Source organism: Haemaphysalis longicornis, unplaced genomic scaffold (genome assembly GCF_048455015.1).
Source record: "Haemaphysalis longicornis isolate Haplotype H1 unplaced genomic scaffold, Haemaphysalis longicornis Haplotype H1 scaffold_4, whole genome shotgun sequence".
NCBI classification, from domain to species: domain Eukaryota; kingdom Metazoa; phylum Arthropoda; class Arachnida; order Ixodida; family Ixodidae; genus Haemaphysalis; species Haemaphysalis longicornis.
The window spans coordinates 113,268,621-113,288,100 of record NW_027526361.1 but is presented as its reverse complement, the minus strand read 5'-3'; the positions used below and the strand labels follow the sequence as shown (position 1 = coordinate 113,288,100).

The window sequence follows — 19,480 nt, the reverse complement described above, 5'->3', positions numbered from 1 at the left end:
AGGCTTGGGAAAAAAGAATAAATTTAAGCGAACTGACCACTGCATTTTCCTAGTAATTAAGAGTCGGGTGCGTGCTCAGAGGACGTCAGACACCGACTTTGTGTGCATCCTTTGTTGCTGTAGCTTGACTTGGAAAAGTCTGTGCGCCCTTTGGGTGCGGTGCATTTCTTTTATTGCTTCCTTCCGCACGTGCAAAATAACCCAGACAAAATCTAAGCCCCATGCATTTGCTTCGACCTGAGGTCTAATTACAACTAGGAACTCTTTTTTTTTCGGAGTTGCTGCTTCCTTTTGCTGACTCTGTGTTCATCTACTTTGGAATGTTGTTCTTCCTTCCCAACTAGTGAGATATACTAGACTTTTTAGGATTTTTCTGCCATTTGTCCGCGCCGCTCTTTGCTCCGCATTGCGTGGTTCCGTTTAAGCAACGGTTCAAAAATCGCCTTTTTTTTTCTCCAATAGGTAGGCAGCAGAAAAGACACATTGCTTAGCTTAAAAAATGTTTCCGGATTTCGTAAAAAAAGTTAGCCTGTCAAGACCGACAACCCTCCTATCTATTCGTATTCACTTCAATTTTAATTAAAGGCACTCATTGCATATACTCACGAATTCATATGCAATAAACTTTATCTCTCCTACTCACCAGTAACTTTGTTTCTATCACCCATTCAGCTTACTTGTGATAAATTTCTCTTCGTGTTCTGCGGGGAATAGCTTGGCAGTATCGAATATACTTCTGTACTCAGTAGGTTCGTTTTTGGTGTTTTTATATATTAGTGTCGCAAAGCGCAACCTAAGCAAACAGCAGATATATATCTCCGGGAACACCTAAGGGAATGACAGATAAGTCATTTGTATGTTTCACTTACCGAAGACTCAAGTCCCTGCGCGGGACAACTCGAGAAATCTTGGATACGATGAAGGGCGACATCGCGTACTCCGAGCCCCCATAACTAAGCTGTCTCCTATCGTTGCGATGTTTTAACAGTTAGTGTGTTAAAACCGAAAACGGATGCCGTCGGAGCCCTGGTCAAAGTTCGGCGGGTGGGTTTTCTTGCATCTACAGTTCGGAGAGCTCCGTAACCTTGCTGAGCAGGAGCATAAATTGGGTGTGCCTTATACTCCATCCCTTGCTTATTTTTATGCTGTATTGTATCTTGAGGAACTCCCTCTTCCCCACACAAAAATGATAGGGACCCTAAAAGGGCTCACACTTAACTCCTTATGAGCCCATTATCATGCTAGCGTTTTCAAATACTGCAACACGAATTCTTTTTTTGATGGTGCACTCAACCGATAAAGACACCCCTGTAACCATCAAGGCTGTGATCTTGGTTTTGCAGGTCATTGACAGTGCTGTCACAAAGACCTACGAAGCGAAAAGGCTAACGTCAAGGCACATTCCCGTCGAATGTAAAACCAAACAGCAGTCAAAGGATCTTCTTGGCAACCTAACCTTGACGCGCTGCTGATTGCATAAGGCTTACTGAACCAACCACACCTGTAAGGGTGGGATTTTTGAGACTTAACTAGTTACAAAGCGGGTAGCAATAGCTATTTCTACTGGACGATTGGACTCGTCCTTTCGTTTGCTTAGAAGGGCACGCATAGACAGCCAAATCTGCGCACTAGTGATGAAGAGACTCACGAACCAAGCACCGCTTTCATGTGCGTGCATCCTGTACTTCTATAGTCTTCTTTTTTGTAAACTAAGTCAGCACAGTGTTGTTGTATCACAGTCGTTAAACCCTCGCTTAGTCGCATAGATCGTTTGCACTGATACGCCCGCACAGATGGCCCAGTTGCCGCCGAGAGACAAGGCGCAAGCGAAGCAGCCGTTTTACTCTCGCTTTGTAACACTGTACCACAGCGCAAAGCCCCGAGCATAATTATCTAGTTGGAGGCAAGTAAACGGCCTTGATTTTGTATATATGCTCTTTAGTGGTAGCAACCGCAGGAACACATGTTTTTGCTTAAAATATGCTGCTTGTCTCTCCAATGAAGTTACAATACGCAAGATGCTTACTAACGCCGTGAGTGATGAACGCTATCATCCCAATAGGTATAACAAGCTCTAGTATTTATTATGGCAACCTTGCAAACAAAAGCCAAACCAGGTTATCGGAACGATATATCAGATCCCGTAAATGATAGCATAAACGTTTGCTTTTGCCGTATTTATTTTTTATGATATGTATTTATTTATTTATTTATTTATTTATTTATTTATTTATTTATTTATTTATTTATTTATTCATTTATTCATCTATTTATTTATTTATTTATTTATTTATTTATTTATTTATTTATTTATTTATTTAGGTTTGTTTGCTTATTCATTTTTTTATTTGGTTTAGTTCGCCAGTTAGTTAAAAAGCTGCGGCGCCATTCTTCACGGCCCTGGTCCTGGGCAAGGCCAATGCGCATCTCCTGCAAAGGATTCGTTTGAAAATTTGGAAAGTGGCCGCCCAATACGACGCTGTACACGTCTTTCCAGAATTTCTGGAACAGTATGCTCCCGAAGAAATACTTTTGTCCTTCAGGGAGGCATTAGTAAAGAATATAAAGGTGTCTAAGATTTCGTATTTTATAGCAAAATATAGAACAGGAGAGCGCTTAATCTAGTACAAAAGTTCAGCAGACGCGTCCGCAACTCGGTTTCGGCAGAAATTAGACTCACCTCATTATGTCCGTGCAGCTTCCTGCGCACGTAATCTTAGCCATTATTTTTTTCTTTTTTCAACGCCATTACTCACTTTTTCGGTTTGTGAAGAAGCATTATCCATAACGCAAAAGCAGCGGCCAAGCATAATGAAAACCACGAAGTCTCATGGGTATTTGGAAGTCCCCGGATGAAGTCTTAACACTAAAGACACATAATTCAGCCCGCCATATTAGCTTTACTGGGGCGTCACTACGAATTATGAGAACGATACTCTTTAAAAGACTAAATTTTGCTTCCTCAAATTTACTATAGTTTTTGTTCTCTTTATATAAATGTCGTAAATATTAGTACACCCTCGTATTAGCCAGAAAAAATTGTGCTGGTGACAACCTTTATGGCAAAAAGAGTGAACCATGGCACGTTTAGTGATATCCTTATTTTCCAATACAAACTTGAGGTCCTTAGGTGTATTTACGTAATGTTTCACCTAGAGTTTTTCTGTAGGCTATACCGTGCTCCCATATGGTAAAGTTACACTTCGTTGTGAACAATGACATCCGGGAACTGTAGAAGCGTCCTTACCTTGGAAATCTGGCAGATCGAAGAAGATTGTATAATGTACAAGACGTAAAGCATCGGTATACAGAGTGAATGTTGGAAGAGGGCATGGGAACTTTTTTTATGTGCTGAACGTGTCATTGAAGCCCTGGCATATTTTTGTGGCGTCGGATTTCTGTAGTTGCTTCGTAGAACCCATTTACAGCTTCTAGAGCACCACCTAACGTTAAAAAAATATCACTATCTTTGTAAACAGCGTGAACACAAGGTATAATTAGCTAGGAGTTCTTTCAATGTACTACATTTTGTTGCATGGTTCATAGATGTCAACATTTTTGAGCGCCAATAACACGTTGGGTAATTTTAAAAAAGTACATGGGTTCATGACAGATAATAAGAACGTTTGTTATGAAAATATAATCTTTTTCGGTTTTTACGAAATAAAGAAGAAAAAAACCGTAAGTAACAGAGTCGAAAAAAGGCGGGATAAAAGTGCAATAAGGAAATTCACTGGTTTTGCAGGTGATTCAGAATTAATCAATCGCATGAAGGCACTTCTTGCTGAGTGTTCGTCAGTCCCCATTAAAAAGTGGAATTTACACGATACGACCAGGATGAGGTTACTTGCACAGGATTCAGCTTACGTCGATGTTTATTTAGACAAAGCGGATTTTGACGCATCGGCATTTACAAAAGGCAGAGGGCATCTACGTTTGTGTGGCTTTAAGATAGGGCAGCGGGAGTGAAATAGACGCTATCGCCTCCTGTGCAGCCGCTGATGCTCGTTTGGCTGGGGCGTGGTGACCACTAGTTTCAAGCAGTGGTCTATATCAGCTGTAGCGCATCACCGACATCATAAGACTCATTCAGACGGTCGATAAAAAGTCACTTAGACACAGCCTACAAAAAGCCTACGAATTTATTGACTTTGCCTTATTGGGCTAGAAGCCGTGAATGGAGAGCTTTAGAGGAAATGGAATGCATTTTTTAATGATACGCTCTGAAGCCAGAGACATAGCAACAAAGGATAGATGCTGCGACCACAAGTGCAATCGCTACGCATGCCCACCGATACCTTGCCTTCGCGTTCTTTTTGCTTTAATGACCTTTTTTAAAAGCTAGCGGAAACCCGAGGAGTCTACTGGGCCCACATGTGGGGAGAGACCTTTAACCGGTCACCACTGGAGGTGCCAATACGTAGGCAGCCACTAACACCAACGCAAAGGACACGACCGAATGCGAGAGGTGGTGAGAGTAGGTCCTTTGGTGCTAACAACGTCGAGAGCGTCAAGACGTGTTTTTGTTTCGAATTTTATTCAGCTAAAGTTGTTTTTCCTTGGGAGGGCCAGCTGGTGGCATCATTGGGGAAGATGGATTGGGGAAAACAGGCATAAAGTCATGACGGAAGGGGCCAGCTTTTCTACAGTCTATGAGTTACTGAGAAGAAGGTTCTTACTATTCCGGGAACATCTTATAACAAGGGGTATGCCTAAGCTATATACGATGGTGCCAATGCTAGACAGAATTCTTGAGCAAAGGAAATGTTATCGGCGTGCGATCCAATCACAGAGCCGAATAGAAGAATATACTCGATATAGTTTCCCATAACCACTTGTCGTTAGCTTGTTACTTCTCTGAGGGCCAAGGGTATAAAAAAATGACTAGGAACGATGGGCTTTAACCCACTTATCGGGTTTACATAAAGTGCGGTAGTGTAGGAATCCACCTAGAAATTGCCTGCCGTTTTCTAATCATTGTTATTTATGTAGTAGTCGCTGTCGATGTCGTCTGTCGGAGATCTGCACGTCTGTAGCCGTAGCTTTGTCGACAACGGCTGCTATGCGAGCCAACGCCACCGCATCTGTGTGATGCCACTCTGAAAAGTAGGTCCGTACACACAAAATCCGTTTACCCAAAAATGGTGCAGTAAAAAAAAAAAGAGGTTGTCTTGTTTGGCAGCAGGTGCAGACGCTTCGAAACGAAAACTCGCAAACCCTAGGCTGAAATTTTATTGAAATCAAGATCAAGCTTATCAAGCTCTCCGAAGTGTACACTCAATAAAACCCACCAGCTGAACTACGACCAGGGCTCCGACGGCAGCAGTTTCTGAAGGTCATTGACAGTGCTGCACAAAAACTACGAAGCAAGGCACATTCCCATCGAATGTCAAACCAAACAGCAGTCAAAGGATCTTCTTGGGCGACCTAACCTTGACGAGCTGCAAATTACACAAGGCTTACTGAACCAACGATACCTGTAAGGGTGGGATTTTCGAGACTTAACTAGTTACAAAACGGGTAGCAATACGTATTTCTACTGGACGATTGTTGTGAAATTCTGAGAGGGCTGGCGAGCGTTGTCGCATTTTTTTATTGCAAGCGACTTGCTGTGAGGGAAAACTGCCGCTGCGACATTTTGATCATCAACTCACTTCGGGAACAGCGCTCCATAACCATTCTGACAACGTGCCGCACCTGAAAATGGCGTGCCTCACGTGTAATAATATGCGAGGGCACTCAAATAGGCTTCGGCTTCTGGTTCACAGCTCAATAGGGCAGGCGTGACGGAAGCACCGAATGACGATGCTTAAACGCCGATTGACTGCGTTTTACATAACACTTCTCCCGAGAGAACAGTAATGCCCTTATCCTTTTAAGTGAATGGAATGTAGAAATGTTGGTATGGTAGGGCCCTCACCCTAGGTATCCACCTCCGCAGGCTATTGACCACGACTGTGAGTTCTACTTTCCACGCGGCTTCCACAAGCGCTCTGAAGGAGTACTCCACGGACCACGCCTGAACGTATAGCGTTTGCTCGAAGTTTCAAGATTAAGGTAGGTAGAAACGATTCACCCCTGTGTCCGACTTGCGCCGTTCGTGAGCCTTTAAATCACTTGTTGTGCGTCTGCCCTCGATTTGCTGCTGCGAGAAAAACTGCAGCGACCTCCCAGTTTTATTTTACGCCATGAAGGCGCGCTCAAACTGTGTCATTTTCTTGGGCCCTGGGCAAATAATACTGACACTACCTGGGGAAGAAAAGTTCGGCTCCGGTTCCTACGAGACTCCGAAATGGCCAAATCTATTTCGATCGCAAACAGTGGAAGTGTGTCAAGATATGTACTCTTTTGCGCTGAGGTGTTTATGTACTTCTTTCTTTTGGGTTGGTGTTCTTTTCTTTTTCAGTTCGTTTACTTTGTATTTTGACTCAGAGTTTACAATAACGATTTTCTCTTCAAATTCATTTTGATGTCCAAAATTTCGCAGCAGCATTTCCTTGTTTATTGTCTTTAATGTTTATTTTTTGTCTTCCCGCTGCTGCACCTGTAATGTCCAACATTCACCACTCATCACTGTAGTCATCCCCCCTCTGGCGTGGCAAGCCTTGTCACTAACAAAGCTGACCTCAGCAGTGCATATTAAAGAGTCCATCTTTCTCTTCCTCCCTCTCTCTCTCTCTCTCTCACTCTTCCTCTATCCTTCATTGTCTCTCCATTAGAAACTATTTGGCTGCATTTAGAGGACCACATAAGACACGATGGTTCGCAATAGGTATCCAAAGGATTTTATTTCAGGATACGCACGATCGCGCATGCTGGTTCCGGCATGATCAATTTAACAGAATTCTCTCGCTTGCTTGTGTATCATAATAGTGCATGCGAGCCGCGAAACCACGTACATTTCTCCCTTTGCGCTCGACTTTACGTCTGATCTCTTTTTTTAAAGCGAAAGGTCCGTTTGGGTTTTCTGGCGTTTTGATGTGCGGATATACACTGCGTTTAGGGCCAATAAGTACCGGATAACCACAATGCCTATGAACACGTTACACAGACTGTCGTTCTACTGGAAGGTAAAGACGTCAACACATATTAGAGACTTGAGAGCTGAAGGAAAAGACGGTATATAGCGTTACGCATTCATTTTATAGCTTATATGGGTTCGCATGCGTATTGACGGTGAGTGGCAATAAAATTCGCAGCCGCTGGTGTACAGAAACCATCGAGTACGGTCACATTTACAACTCACCTTTCCGATGCTTGAAAACTGCTCCCTCCATCCTTCCACAGGAGGATGCCGCAGTGAACGGAATCTTCTAGTCGCAGGCTCTAGCCGCTGCCCTAACCCGGAAAATTAGGCTTACCTGATTTCCCAGCCAAACGCTGGTCAGACTGCCTTCTTACCGCTCTGCGTTGGACGAAGCGTAGAAACCGGGAGGTCGGGATCGTCCCATACAATCGTAAAGGCGGTATTGGCTGTGTATCAGTTAGGGCAGTTGTACGGGTATGTCGTGGAGGATAAGTGACAGAGGACGGCCGTGTTGAAGTTGGTGAGAATTTGGAGCCGGCTTCGTTGGGACACATTGCTGGTGTGGAAAGATCAAAGGGGGAGAGGATGGAAAAGACAGCTTCTTTGGCGTTACTGGTAGACAGTGTCTGTGTACCTCTTGGGGACATCAAGTGTGAGGAGCAGAGGGGTTGGAGCCGAGCCGGTGGTTGCTATATTCGTTTCAAAGCCGTGAAATTAAGCATAAAGTGGTGTTTCTCCTTGCACGAACCCTGAATTTCGACCTCCACTTCATAAGCAGCTGCCGCCCTGCTCTTCAACTGTCGAAGGAAAGCGTCAAGTGCCCCTAGTACTGTGTTCTTAAATTACGGGACAATTTCAAACAAACATATTTGAATTGTTTTTTTTTTCAGTTTTTAAAATTTTCCTACTTCCAATACACATTGTGTTCGGGTCACGAAAAGCCCTTGTTCGAAAAAAAGTGTGTGCGGTTTGTTCATGCATTTTATATTTTTTGTTGCTCACTACCTGCATATCAGACATTCCCTAGATTGGATTTTCTGAGGCGCACTAAAAGTACTTTGCACCTGTCCGCAGGTATTTCCAGTTTTTCTAAATCCCATTAGCGTGCAACCATTCTTTTTTGTTAGCAAGTTGAGAGCGTAAACTTTGTGAAATCTTTCTGAGTATTATGCCGTGCTGGATATTGGTAGGTATTTATAGTATGAGTGAATGAAAAATTTATTGCGCAAGTGAACAATGTAACTGCATCCAAAAACAGCGAAAGTTTCCGAAGCAAAGAGCTACCTTGAGGGTTCGTTGTGTTTGTATTCTAGCATCAAGAGCAGGATTGCATTCCCCTGCCGCAATGTTCACACATAAATTGAAGTACCGTGGTGGTTTAATAAAAAATACCCTTTTTATTTATATCTCACCATCACGCTCATCTGAAGAGTTTCAACGGGCTTAAACACCGGCGCGGCGGCCTTGCGTCCGCCTCGTGTCGTATCGCCAAACCATCAACTTCAAAACAAAAGCCCGCGTATGTACAATTGCTGCAGTCCTGTGCCATTGGTGATCTTGGTCTTCTCTTCAAACATCCGTACAATAGTCCCTGTAACTAGCCGGCCCCAAGCGCGCGGGTTTCTTTTTTTGCTGGTTAAAAAAATAGCCGCAACGAGGATGGTTGGAACTTCCAATGTTGATTCAACTGGAGCATACCAGCATTGCATTTCTGTAACACCATTTAACCATAAAGAAGCATGGAATGCAGGGTGGAGATCAAATTCAGAAAAACAGAACTATTGATGTCTATCCCTTATTCCCGCCTCCCTCTCGTCATTGCTGTAAATGCGGGTACCATTCTGTTACAAATATATGCGGGTATGTACACTTTAAATATCAAAACTTTGAACGACCGGCTAGGCCCCCTTGAAGCTCCTGGAACAGCGTCGTCAACAACCTGCAAAAAAGTGTACAGGTTTTATAACACACGGTAACTGGAGACGTACGGCTTTCGAAAACACACTGGTTGACATTAATTAGCACATGACACTGCCACGTATTTGGTGATTGTTGGTGCAACACCGGTGAAAAAGGTTTTGAGCTTCATTTAAACTTCCCCGAAAACACCATTTCAGAAAAGTATGCAGAAATTTTATGCGTGTAATACTACAGTGCCGAAGCCATTGCACGGAGTCTCAAGATCACGGCCCCTTCTGTTGTAAGTGTTAAAGTGGAAATTTTGGTTTTGCGAATATTAGGACGGTTTTCGGAATTCACACTAGCACCTCTTACGCAACGCCAAACCAAACCGGCGAGATGTGGGATCAGAAAAGGCAAGCCGCTCAAAAAGAGGCAAGACAAATTTGTGACGGAGTTTGAGAACACATCAATTATATCATTTGTCTTAGCTTGGCAAGACAAGAGCACCCAGACGGGTAAACCTCGCGGTTAACCTAAAGCTGCTATAGCGTGGTAACATTTGTTTTCATTGCCTTTCAGACATGAAGGCTGCGGTTCCGGCGTGCCTTCACAACGCAATCAGCAACTTCCTTATTCTTGTAAAACGTAGCATAAACGACGAGCTCAAATCGTCAATGTGAATTGACAGTAATACAGATTTACTACTAGCATAGCCCGGAGATCTCAACTATAAATGTAATCGGTGATAATGGGAATTTCCCCTTAAACCTCGATGTAACGAACGTCTAGGTAGCGAATTCCTGGATTGAACGACATTTTTCAATTCCCCATTTCCAGCCCAATCTAATCCCATGCGCTGGCGACCTCTATGTAGCGAAGGCGTTCAAATGGTTAACATTGATGTACAGAATTGATGTACAGTCATTGTTTTTCGCACTTTTTCTGAAAAATGGGCTGCAGAAATGCAGTAATTTAGCTCATTTCGTCTGCACCGCAAACTACAGAGCATTTCCAGGCGTGAGTGCAGCGTCGGCTAGGTGCTAGGCCTGCCTGTCAGCGTGTAGTCGCGCGTGTCCACTGCTATCTGTGTTGTCGATGCGTCAGGGATGCGTTCTGCTGCCAGAAAACAACAAAAAAAACGTTTGTCTCTTCAAGAAAAGTTCGAAATTTTAAATGCCCTGTCTGCCAGCCAGAAAGGAGAACGTCACCAACTGATATAGCATCCCAGCTAGCACCTTCTCACCGATTTTGAGTGCGGGTAAGCGGAACAAGTTTATTAAATTCACGAAAAGGTGCCCTGTCAGCATAACTTTGGACCTTGAAACGCGTTAAGGCACCGTCAAGTGGCAAAGGGCAAAAGTGATACTTAAGTTACGTTTGTGAGTACGGGTGTAAGTGACCGTGCTTCTTTGGAGCGCCGTGAAATGATTAACCTTATGAAAAAGCAGCTTACGCAAATCACGCAGTTTTCACTATGAAATAAATCTTCGAAGGGTGAGCCTACTGTCACTGATATCTACCTTTCGGTTTTGTTTCTGTTTGGCTCACGTGAGCCTTAAATAGAAACCTGCATGCAACGAAAAATTGGGAATTTTTGTCAACGTCGTTATGTCCAGGCTTAAGGGTAAATGAAAGCGACAATTTCAAAGCACTTTCAGAAAAGACCATTGTTTTTCATTTTGTGTACTCCTTTTATTTTAAAGTAACCCTGCTTTTGTATGTCTTTTTCAATTGTTTAGGTTTATTGAAAAACTTATTCTGGCACGGTGTTTCTCAGCTTGCTTGCATGATACTGTTTTCTACCATTCGAGCCGGCAATATATTCAGCAAACGTCGCTAATTTTTTCTTCTCTTTTTCCTAGCTAGAGGAAATGTACCATTACTGCGCATTTGTGAGTCATAATACTACCAATGGGCAAACAATAAAATTTGTGGCAGTTAAAATTTCCCCTTGTAGGTAGCAAGAAGTACCTGACCATTATTTATGTTTGCCCGAAATAAAACAATGACTATCCTATCGAACCCATACCTTTCTCTTTCGCGTAGATGTCGTAATATCTAACAAGAACACTTTGCCGGTTTATTTGGATTTAAAAGTGCTTCTTCTAGTGCACGTCAATTCGAATGAAACAAAAGAGGTGTTAAATCTGCATAAGGCAGAACATTTTGGCTAGTTTGCATAGAGCGACGGGAGGACGCTTGAAAACACGAACAATTGGTGTTATTTGTTTCTTGCGAAGCAACATTTGTTTTTGTTTACCTTGCAATGGTTACTTACCACGGAATTGCCACACTTTAATAAAAGCACAGGCCATGTCTCGAGTTTTTTTTTTTTTTTAGGTCAGGCAGTATGCATAGTTTCTAACGTGACTCCGCTAACAAAACATTTCATAAAAAAAAACTTTCTAGATACGAGGAACTTTAATGGGAAAGAGCCGTCTCTGTAATACATACCTTGGCATAATCTCGAACTTGCGCGGAAATAAACGTTCTTGAGAAGCGTCATGCTGACTAGTAGAATCATTAAGCTCTTTGGCGGGAATGTCTTGTGAGACCCACCTAAAAGAGATCGCATGCAAATTAACGTTGAAAAATGAAAGTAAACAAACGAAACTGAATACCTAGGAAAAACAATACCGTTCTACACATTTATTAAATCTTAAGCGATCAGCACATCAATTAAAACTTGGCAGCGTATCTACTTGTTTCATTGAAATTTAGAGGAAAGATGACAGTTGTGTGGCCGCTCTTGCCACGCAGCTCTTCCGCTCTGCGCTTCCACCTCTGACCTACGCTCTCGCCCATCTCGTGAGTACTCCAATGGAGGTATGCCGGAGGGTTGCGATGTCTGGGTCAACCCCTGAACGCCGAAATATTAGTGTGCCAATGTATTTACACAAATGCAACGAAGCTGTGAATTGCATCTGACGCAGCTACTGAGCCTCCGAATACCGCTGTGTAAATATTGCCGTAATATCCACGACAAATGTAGGTCGCCGTTTTGCTGAGAAAACAGTGAGCTCGATCTACAAAAGCCGACTGGCCTGTCCATTTTTTGCACGATTCGGTTGCAACTAAAGTGAACGTTCAGCAAAAACTAGGCCTGACTGCAGAACAAGAAAGTCACAAAAGCACCCGCATTAAGGGACATTCGCAATTCGACAGCGCACCAGTAATCGTCCGGGGCTTCTACACCATTCATGAATGTATGCATGAGCATGTTCATGTATGCATAAGCATGAGGTCAGAGAAGGAGAGGCGTTATTTCTGTTTTCAGATTTGCTAAAGTGCACGAACATCAGTAAGCAATGATACGTTTCCCTCTTTCGAGGAATTAAAGCACGCCACAAAACTGGAATACAAAATAGGCGATTAGTTCTTGTAAGAGTGGACTGGTGACGCAATATCAGAGAGGTGTTGCTTGCGCTATATGTCTTAAACAGCAGAATATTGGTAAAAAAAACTTTCATAATTGCCACATTGCTTCAGAACGTTCGGCATATAGAGACCTCAATATAATATGAGTTAACTCCATGTAGTCTGCGTAATGATGTTCACCCGGTGACGGTTATGTGAATTTTGGTATGTTTTTGTAATATACAGCATAGCCTATAAAACAAACAAAAGCTAGGTAGATAGACTGAGCGAAATAGTTCCTGAAATACGAAAAAAATACGGTTGGATAAGTTACGCATCACCAAAATCATGTCGACGAAGGAGAGACAGCACTCAACATATCTCGAGGCTATCGTGCGGGTCACCCATTCAGGTGCCTCATGTACCTTGCTTATTGTCCGGTTGGTGCACGAGGTCGCGGGTTCGATTCCCGGCCGCGGCGGCCGCCTTTCTGATGGAGGCAAGAAGCAAAAACGCCCGTGTGTACGAGATTTCGACGCACGTTAAAGATCCCCAGGTGGTCAAAATTAATCCGGAACCCTCCATTACGGCGCACCTCATCGCCTTAGTTGCGTCGGCGCGCTAAACCCTACAATCAATCAATCTCCCGATTGGTAGCGTGTAGCCAGCCATCAACTGCAGTGGCTTAGCCTTAGTGCAATCGCTCTTGCGGCGTTCGCGATTGGAAATCCAGAAGCCGCAAGTGCGGAAGTGCTGGCAGCACTATTTGATTCGACTGAACCATTTACATGACCAAAACCCCTGCCTAACGGACTGGTATCCGCTGCTATTAGGATGTTCATGGTCGCCTGGTTTTCAGGACGTTTTTGTATTATTGCTTATAGGATTTGGTTTTCAGTCTTTCCCTAGCGCTCAAAAAATCGGTACTTCTACATAACGTCTGTCTACAAAATTGATTTTCTCTGTTCCCAATAGCAGGTTTCAAAAAAAAAAAAAAAAAACAATAACGCTAGCGTGCTAGTGGTTACGTCTGCCTCTTCGGTAGCAAGGTTTGATCGCCCAAACTTTCCAAGTGCAAGACATTTCTGTTTTAAACATCTCTGCTAGTAAGAGCAGGCCTCGCCATGCCACCAACGGAGAAAGGACCGCAAGCACACACCGAGCAAAAGTATCCCAGGAAGCCCTATACTGAATCCTGTCGCTTTATAAAAAATCATATCGCCGGAACAAAATTTGCACGAGCAAAGTGAGACAAAATGTGTACCCTGAGACAACCACGCATTCAATATTTGTTGCATTTGTTGTTTTACCCCTCACTGCCGCAAAAAATACCATTTCATGAACTCATTTGAGGCGTTAGTCTGTGTGACCAACGCTTTCGCCTCCTTTGCTTCCTTCGGTATACAAAAAAGCAGTTCTTGAGAACTGAGTGTTTTGTTGCGACGGCACGGTAACGCTTGCCTAAAAACTGACCGTTAGCTTGAAGATACAGTCAGTAAGTACAAATACCGTAAGGGCTTTCCGCTTGCGCCTAACAAAATGTGTGAAGGTGTGTTTTTCTTGGGCAGCGTAGCGACTACGAGACATCCAGCCGGAAAACACGGCTGCCACTGAAACATGCACACCATGCAGTCTGAACATCGTGAAAAGACATACCTGTTAAGTAAAGATATCCTGGAAAGGAAGCAAAGGCATTCAAATTAAACAGTTTTCGGAACAAGACACAAGAGCCAATTTCAGGCTTGAAACACAGCCACAGAGATAAATAAGGTACAGTGTATGGTTCCGCAGCAAACTTCGCACACAAGCTTTATTGTTCAATGATGGCATCAATAAAAATGGTTTGATGTGATTTTATGTGAGCAGCACGCCTCTGAATTATGGCGGCCTAGCTATGTTGAGGTTTGCTTTAATGAGTAGAAATCTACCGCTACCAAAACGAATTTTTGTGGTCTGTCTGGCTTCGGACACCAGGATCAGTCCGCAGTCTGCAGTCGGTCCGCATTACTTCACATACACGCGCATGAGTCCGCAGTACCTATTGTCTGCTGTAAAAACAACAGGTGGCTCCTCCCATCTCTCTCTCTCTCCCACGCACACACACGCGTACCGCACACACCCGCACACACACGCACGCACGAACACAGACAGTCTACTTGGTGGAACATTTCAGCGGTGGTCTACGTGATGCCACCAGTCGCAGAGCTCACCACGTCAACAAAACAAATAATACAAATAAGTACATTTGCTAGGAGAAACAGCCCAAAAAACTTGGGCACAGTAGACAAATGAGGACAGTGCTTGTCCTCGTCTGTTTATTGCGTCCAAGTTTTTTGTGCTGTTTATTTTAGAAATCAGTACCCAACTACCCCAAGTCAAGCCTTCGTGCGGTAAATAAATACCGCGTGTTGGATGTGGCGGGGGGAAACACTCCGATATTTATTCGGGACGGGTGCATACCTCAGTGGGTATTCACTGCGACATGACCTGCTCTCTTATCCTCCAAATGTGTCTGTCGTGGCTGAAAATGATGTGCGTCCCGAAATCACTCGATTTACACTTCTGATTTCGAAATTAAATTGCCTGCGACATTAGGTAAAGGTTTTAAAATACTCTTTTTTTTACCGTGCCATATTTTTCTTTTCGAACGTTGATTTAGGAATGCAATTATGTGTGGTGTTAGAATACTGTGTAAAATGGGCTTTTTATCATGATATTTCACGCATTCCTGCCGTAATTTTGGACTGCAATTAAAATAAATGTCAGAGCAATGCTTAAGGGTAGGCCTTTTACAATACCACGCTACCGTTGTCCAGATCTTAGAAGTACAAACAAGTGCTCGTTAGACAGTGGTCTACAATACGCTTTACATCCTACCTTTCTGCGCTTTTATAGCGCTGACTACAACTGCAATTACATACGGGCTTCGATTTGATTAAGGCCAAGAATATACTTTAATTTTACGTTTTATCCTGTTAATTTTTTGCTGCTGTCGCTCTATCACTGGGATAGCCATATTTATGAGCTAAATACGCAGTGCAGCCGAAGAAGGAGACCCACCCCCACATACAGATACACAAAGGAGAAGCAACAACATGTGTCAGTGTCACATTCGGACGCGTGGAGAGGTACTTGGCCCAGTTGGAAACACCACCCCCTTTTTAAAAGCGATGCCACACTACCCAGGTGTAACCATACTAGGAGGGCTGCCTCGGACACAAATATCTGTCCCTAGCGAGAGCAGGATCGGGGCACCCTGGGGCTGTATTCCACTGAAACCAACCAACCAACACACAGACCACCGAGGAGGTCCCCCTGCAGTCTTTGGCTTCGGGACCTCCTCCTGTATATACCCATTGTATGTTGTTTCTTTGTGTTGAAAAAACCACCATCGAATCAAAACGCATGGCCATCAGTCCTCAGCTGCTGCAGAGTACTTCACCACGGCGGCAGTCAAGAAGCAATGCAAAAAAGGTTGTTAGAAACCTAGCTCCGGAGAGGTGGCATTGCAAACTAAAACTGGAAACATTTAACAATAGTGGTCGCTCGAGCGACGGTAGTTCAGCCGTGTTACTACAGGAGCTCTAATGCTATAATGGATGTATAATAGGATTAAGCTAGGTTAGAAGAACAGGAAAGGACTTTATGCTGTTTAATACAAGGCACAAACTGTGCTACCCAAGACATGAAAAAAGAAGGAGCTTGGGGTATGTTTCTTGATCGAAAAAATGTAGCATAGAATGTGGAAGAATTTTACAGCATTAGGAAGGTGCAAACAAATTTGACAAGAGTTATTTGAATAATAGTACAAGCATATATACCTAATTCTGGCTAGGCTGGCAAGGCTGCGAACAACTTCTCGTTGGAGGTCAACTCGACATTGAATAATGCAAAAGCGAAGTACTTGATAAGGGTGGGGGGATATATCCCGAAAATAAGAAGATAGCAAGCAGGCGAACATACACTGGGAAACTGCGGTACAGGCAGTCAGAATGGCGGCGTTTATACCTGGCCATTCCTACTGCTCATGGCTCATGAGTAAGTCTTCTGCTCCTGCCATTTCCGGTTCGAGATCTCTCCTGGCCTCCCGTACTACGCCGGAGTCCTTCAGGGGCGTGTGTGCGTGTTATTTATTTCTCACGGAGTTCTAGCCTTTCAGAGAGGCCCCTAGTAGAATTAATCGTTGTCATTCATTGAATGTACGATGCATGAGTGTTTTTATTTCTGTGCAAATAGATAAACAACACACACTCGCGAGTGAAATCCCCTGGCGTACGGGAGGCCAGGAGAGCTCTCCAACCGGCAGTGGCGGGAGCAGACTATGTACCCATGAGCGTTCGCGCTTTTTACCGGTAACTTATTGCATTTGCGGAGGGAAGAAAAGAATAGCTTTGTCAGAGGGGGCATGAATGCCCTTGTGAGGAACGAGAGGGGCATGGAGAGAGGAAGGGAATAATCGAAATGATATCACTGTTCACGATTCAATCACTGGAATTGGTGGAGAGCATTTTAATGTCTTCGGTACCGTGAAAATATAGTTCGTACATTTCGTGAAGAGACAGGTGCTCAAAAACATTTATAACAGGATTCGGTCCAGGTTGTTACACTAGCTTGTATCAAGCACTGGTTAGTGAGTATTCAATTATTTTCTCTTGCTCTGAGGGGTCTGCTTGAACGCGTTGCAAATGCGCTTCTTAATCTGCCGGCAGGTGGGGAATCGAGTTCCGATAGTGGCTCGCGACGAGCGGTGAAGTGTATACAGTGTCATATCAAATGATATAGGCTAGTGATGTTTTTATCGTCACAATACGGGCAGCGTTGGAAGTGCGAGCAGTCTCCGTGGGTCCATTTGTATACTAAATGAGGGGTTAGTGCCGTGTTAGCATTGGTCTTATTAGCTGTCACCTCCCCCGGATGTGTGAGCGGCTTCAGCGGTCTTAGTACACACCCACTGGGGTTGTATCTTGCAGCCACTTGGGACTATCTGCCTTGAATGTTATCAGGTAATGTTGCCAGTCTGGTCGTGGTAGGTGTTGCAACGGGGCACGGGAAGCCACTGGAGGTGTCTCACGCCCTTTCCGGGCGGCCGTGGGGGCCGTGTGGTTGCCACGTGCCGGAGGCGCGTATAACGGGGAACAGACTATGTGGATGGCGATGCCTTCCAGTTAAAGGGGTCGGATGTCATATTGTATATTCGTGGCCGTATAATTAGGTGGAAATGTTATGTTCAATTCTTTACGGCAGACGTGAAAATCCATAATGATGCGACATTTCGGGTTAAAAAAGAGCCACAATGGTCGTGGATGGAGTGGACAGAGCCCAGAAAACCCGTGAGCACGGCTTCGTCAGCTAGGCCATGTGTATTCAAGATCTTCCGTGAACCGTTTAGCAAGGGGGCGCCCGAATATGTCCATGCGATCACAGCCTCAGTGCTGCGCACGCCGGCATGAACGACAAGGTGTCGACTTAGTTCTCTGTCCTGTCATTCTGGATGGTACGAACGTATAACTCGCGTGCTGTCGCCTGCCGCAAAGGTATAGGGCGACGCCGATGGATGTCAATCGCAAGCCGCTCCCAGGTGGAAGAAGCAATGTGTAATGAGGTAGTGGTGCCAAATTTACTCTCCACATAGTCCCGTGAGCCTATACCCTTGCCTTCGGGGGACTGCTCAAGGTGTTCCTGAAGGCGTGGCTTGTTTTCTTCGATGAGAGAAAGAACCTGACGGTAATAAATAAATTCCCTCGCAAACGCAGAGGTAGGAACGGAGCATAGAAAAGCCCTAATGGTGAAAATAAGAAACAAGTCGACTTCCTTGTAAGGGCCAATCTAGATAAGGACAAGGTTTTGAGGTGCTGGGAAAAGTAAACAATTGTGATCACAGGCTGAACCACTGTATTGCCTAACGAGTAAGTTTTAGCACAGGAAAAACAAAAATAAGTATCTTTTACTGTGCTGTACTGTCGCGTGCGATTTGAAGGTAATCGCGTGAGCTTCGACCTATAAAGACGATAACGCCCCCGCGCGGCAGTTTTCGGCATGCCTGGGACCTAGTCTATGCAATCTCCTCTCCCTCGCTCGCTGTTCCTTCGAGCAGTCATCACTCCCGGTGCTAGTAAACCACCCTTTCCGATTTGTGGCGATTGTGTGTTGTTGTAACACTTGTGCGTTTTCTTCTTGGTTATCGTGAACAGCGATAGCAGCCATTGTTATAAATACCCAGTATTTGCCGACAATGTGTTTGTGCGCACCTCTTCGAGAACAGATGTAAGATACAAGTGGGACGTCGTCGCTGCGTGCGCGATAAAAAAAGAGGAAGGGGTTACTGGTTTTGCCGCGGTAGTGATGGCTGCTTGATTAAACAGCGACCGAGGGAGAGAAGAATGCGTAAACTAGGAACCAGGCGCAGTAAAACAAGCCGCGCGGGGGCGCTGTCGTAGTGGTCGGTCGATGCTCGCGCGATTACCTTCATATCGCACGCGACTGTACAGGCTCTCCGTCGTTGTATGGCCGCAGTAGCGAGGAACACTCACCAGGATTGTAATCCGTACGACGTCGCACCTCGTAATCGGTTCCCGGGATCTCGAGCACGCACTCGAAGGTAACAGCTGGCGGCAGCTGTTCTGTGGCGAATGAGCGGGACAGCTCGATGTCGTAGGTGCCGTTCACCTTGCGTGTCCGCGGTCTACCGCGCTGCACCTCGGTGCGCCGCATGTCAGGCGTGATGCTGAACAGGCGCAACGTGGGACGCGGGTGCAGCCCGAATGCACCGCAGTGCACCTCGACACCCGATCCGCCATGCCCAGCTCCTGCACTGGAGCCACCACTCGAACTCGATGCGGAGACTAAACCGCCGTCTGTAGGGGTGCCGACGCGCGCTCGGGCGGCGGTTCCCAAGGACGAAGCCGCCGCGGGTGACGCTGCGGGCGCGGACGTCGTAACGTACGTCAGCGTGAAGTTCTTAGCCGGCACTGAAAGAGCGTGAGAAAAAAGGAACAAGTTTAAATCGCACGTTCAACTGAGAGTGTTGCCAAATAAAGGCAAAAAGTAACGTAAGTTACATTAGTGCGGAAGGGCTGGACAAACAGTTTTTGGTAAGCGCCAGTAAAAAAAGGGACAAATCTGGTCCAGTGGATGCTACACTAAACTTAAAACACAAATAGAAAGAGGTTAGTTTAATCAGCATTATGGAACGTA

The 19,480-nt window shown here is 44.7% G+C and overlaps 1 protein-coding gene across 1 annotated transcript in view; it reads right to left on the bottom strand.

Annotated features, from left to right (window-relative positions):
• Positions 1-8,404: 8,404 nt before the first annotated feature.
• Positions 8,405-19,480, bottom strand: part of LOC144179269 (uncharacterized) — a 110,970-nt gene continuing 99,894 nt past the window's right edge. Inside the window, exons 3-6 of the mRNA XM_077707560.1 lie at positions 18,817-19,254; positions 13,943-13,960; positions 11,384-11,488; positions 8,405-8,966 (exon numbers count right to left, since the gene is read on the bottom strand). Coding sequence (XP_077563686.1) covers positions 8,959-8,966; positions 11,384-11,488; positions 13,943-13,960; positions 18,817-19,254 — 569 coding nt within the window. The 3' untranslated portion in view covers positions 8,405-8,958. The remainder of the gene's footprint in view (positions 8,967-11,383; positions 11,489-13,942; positions 13,961-18,816; positions 19,255-19,480) is intronic.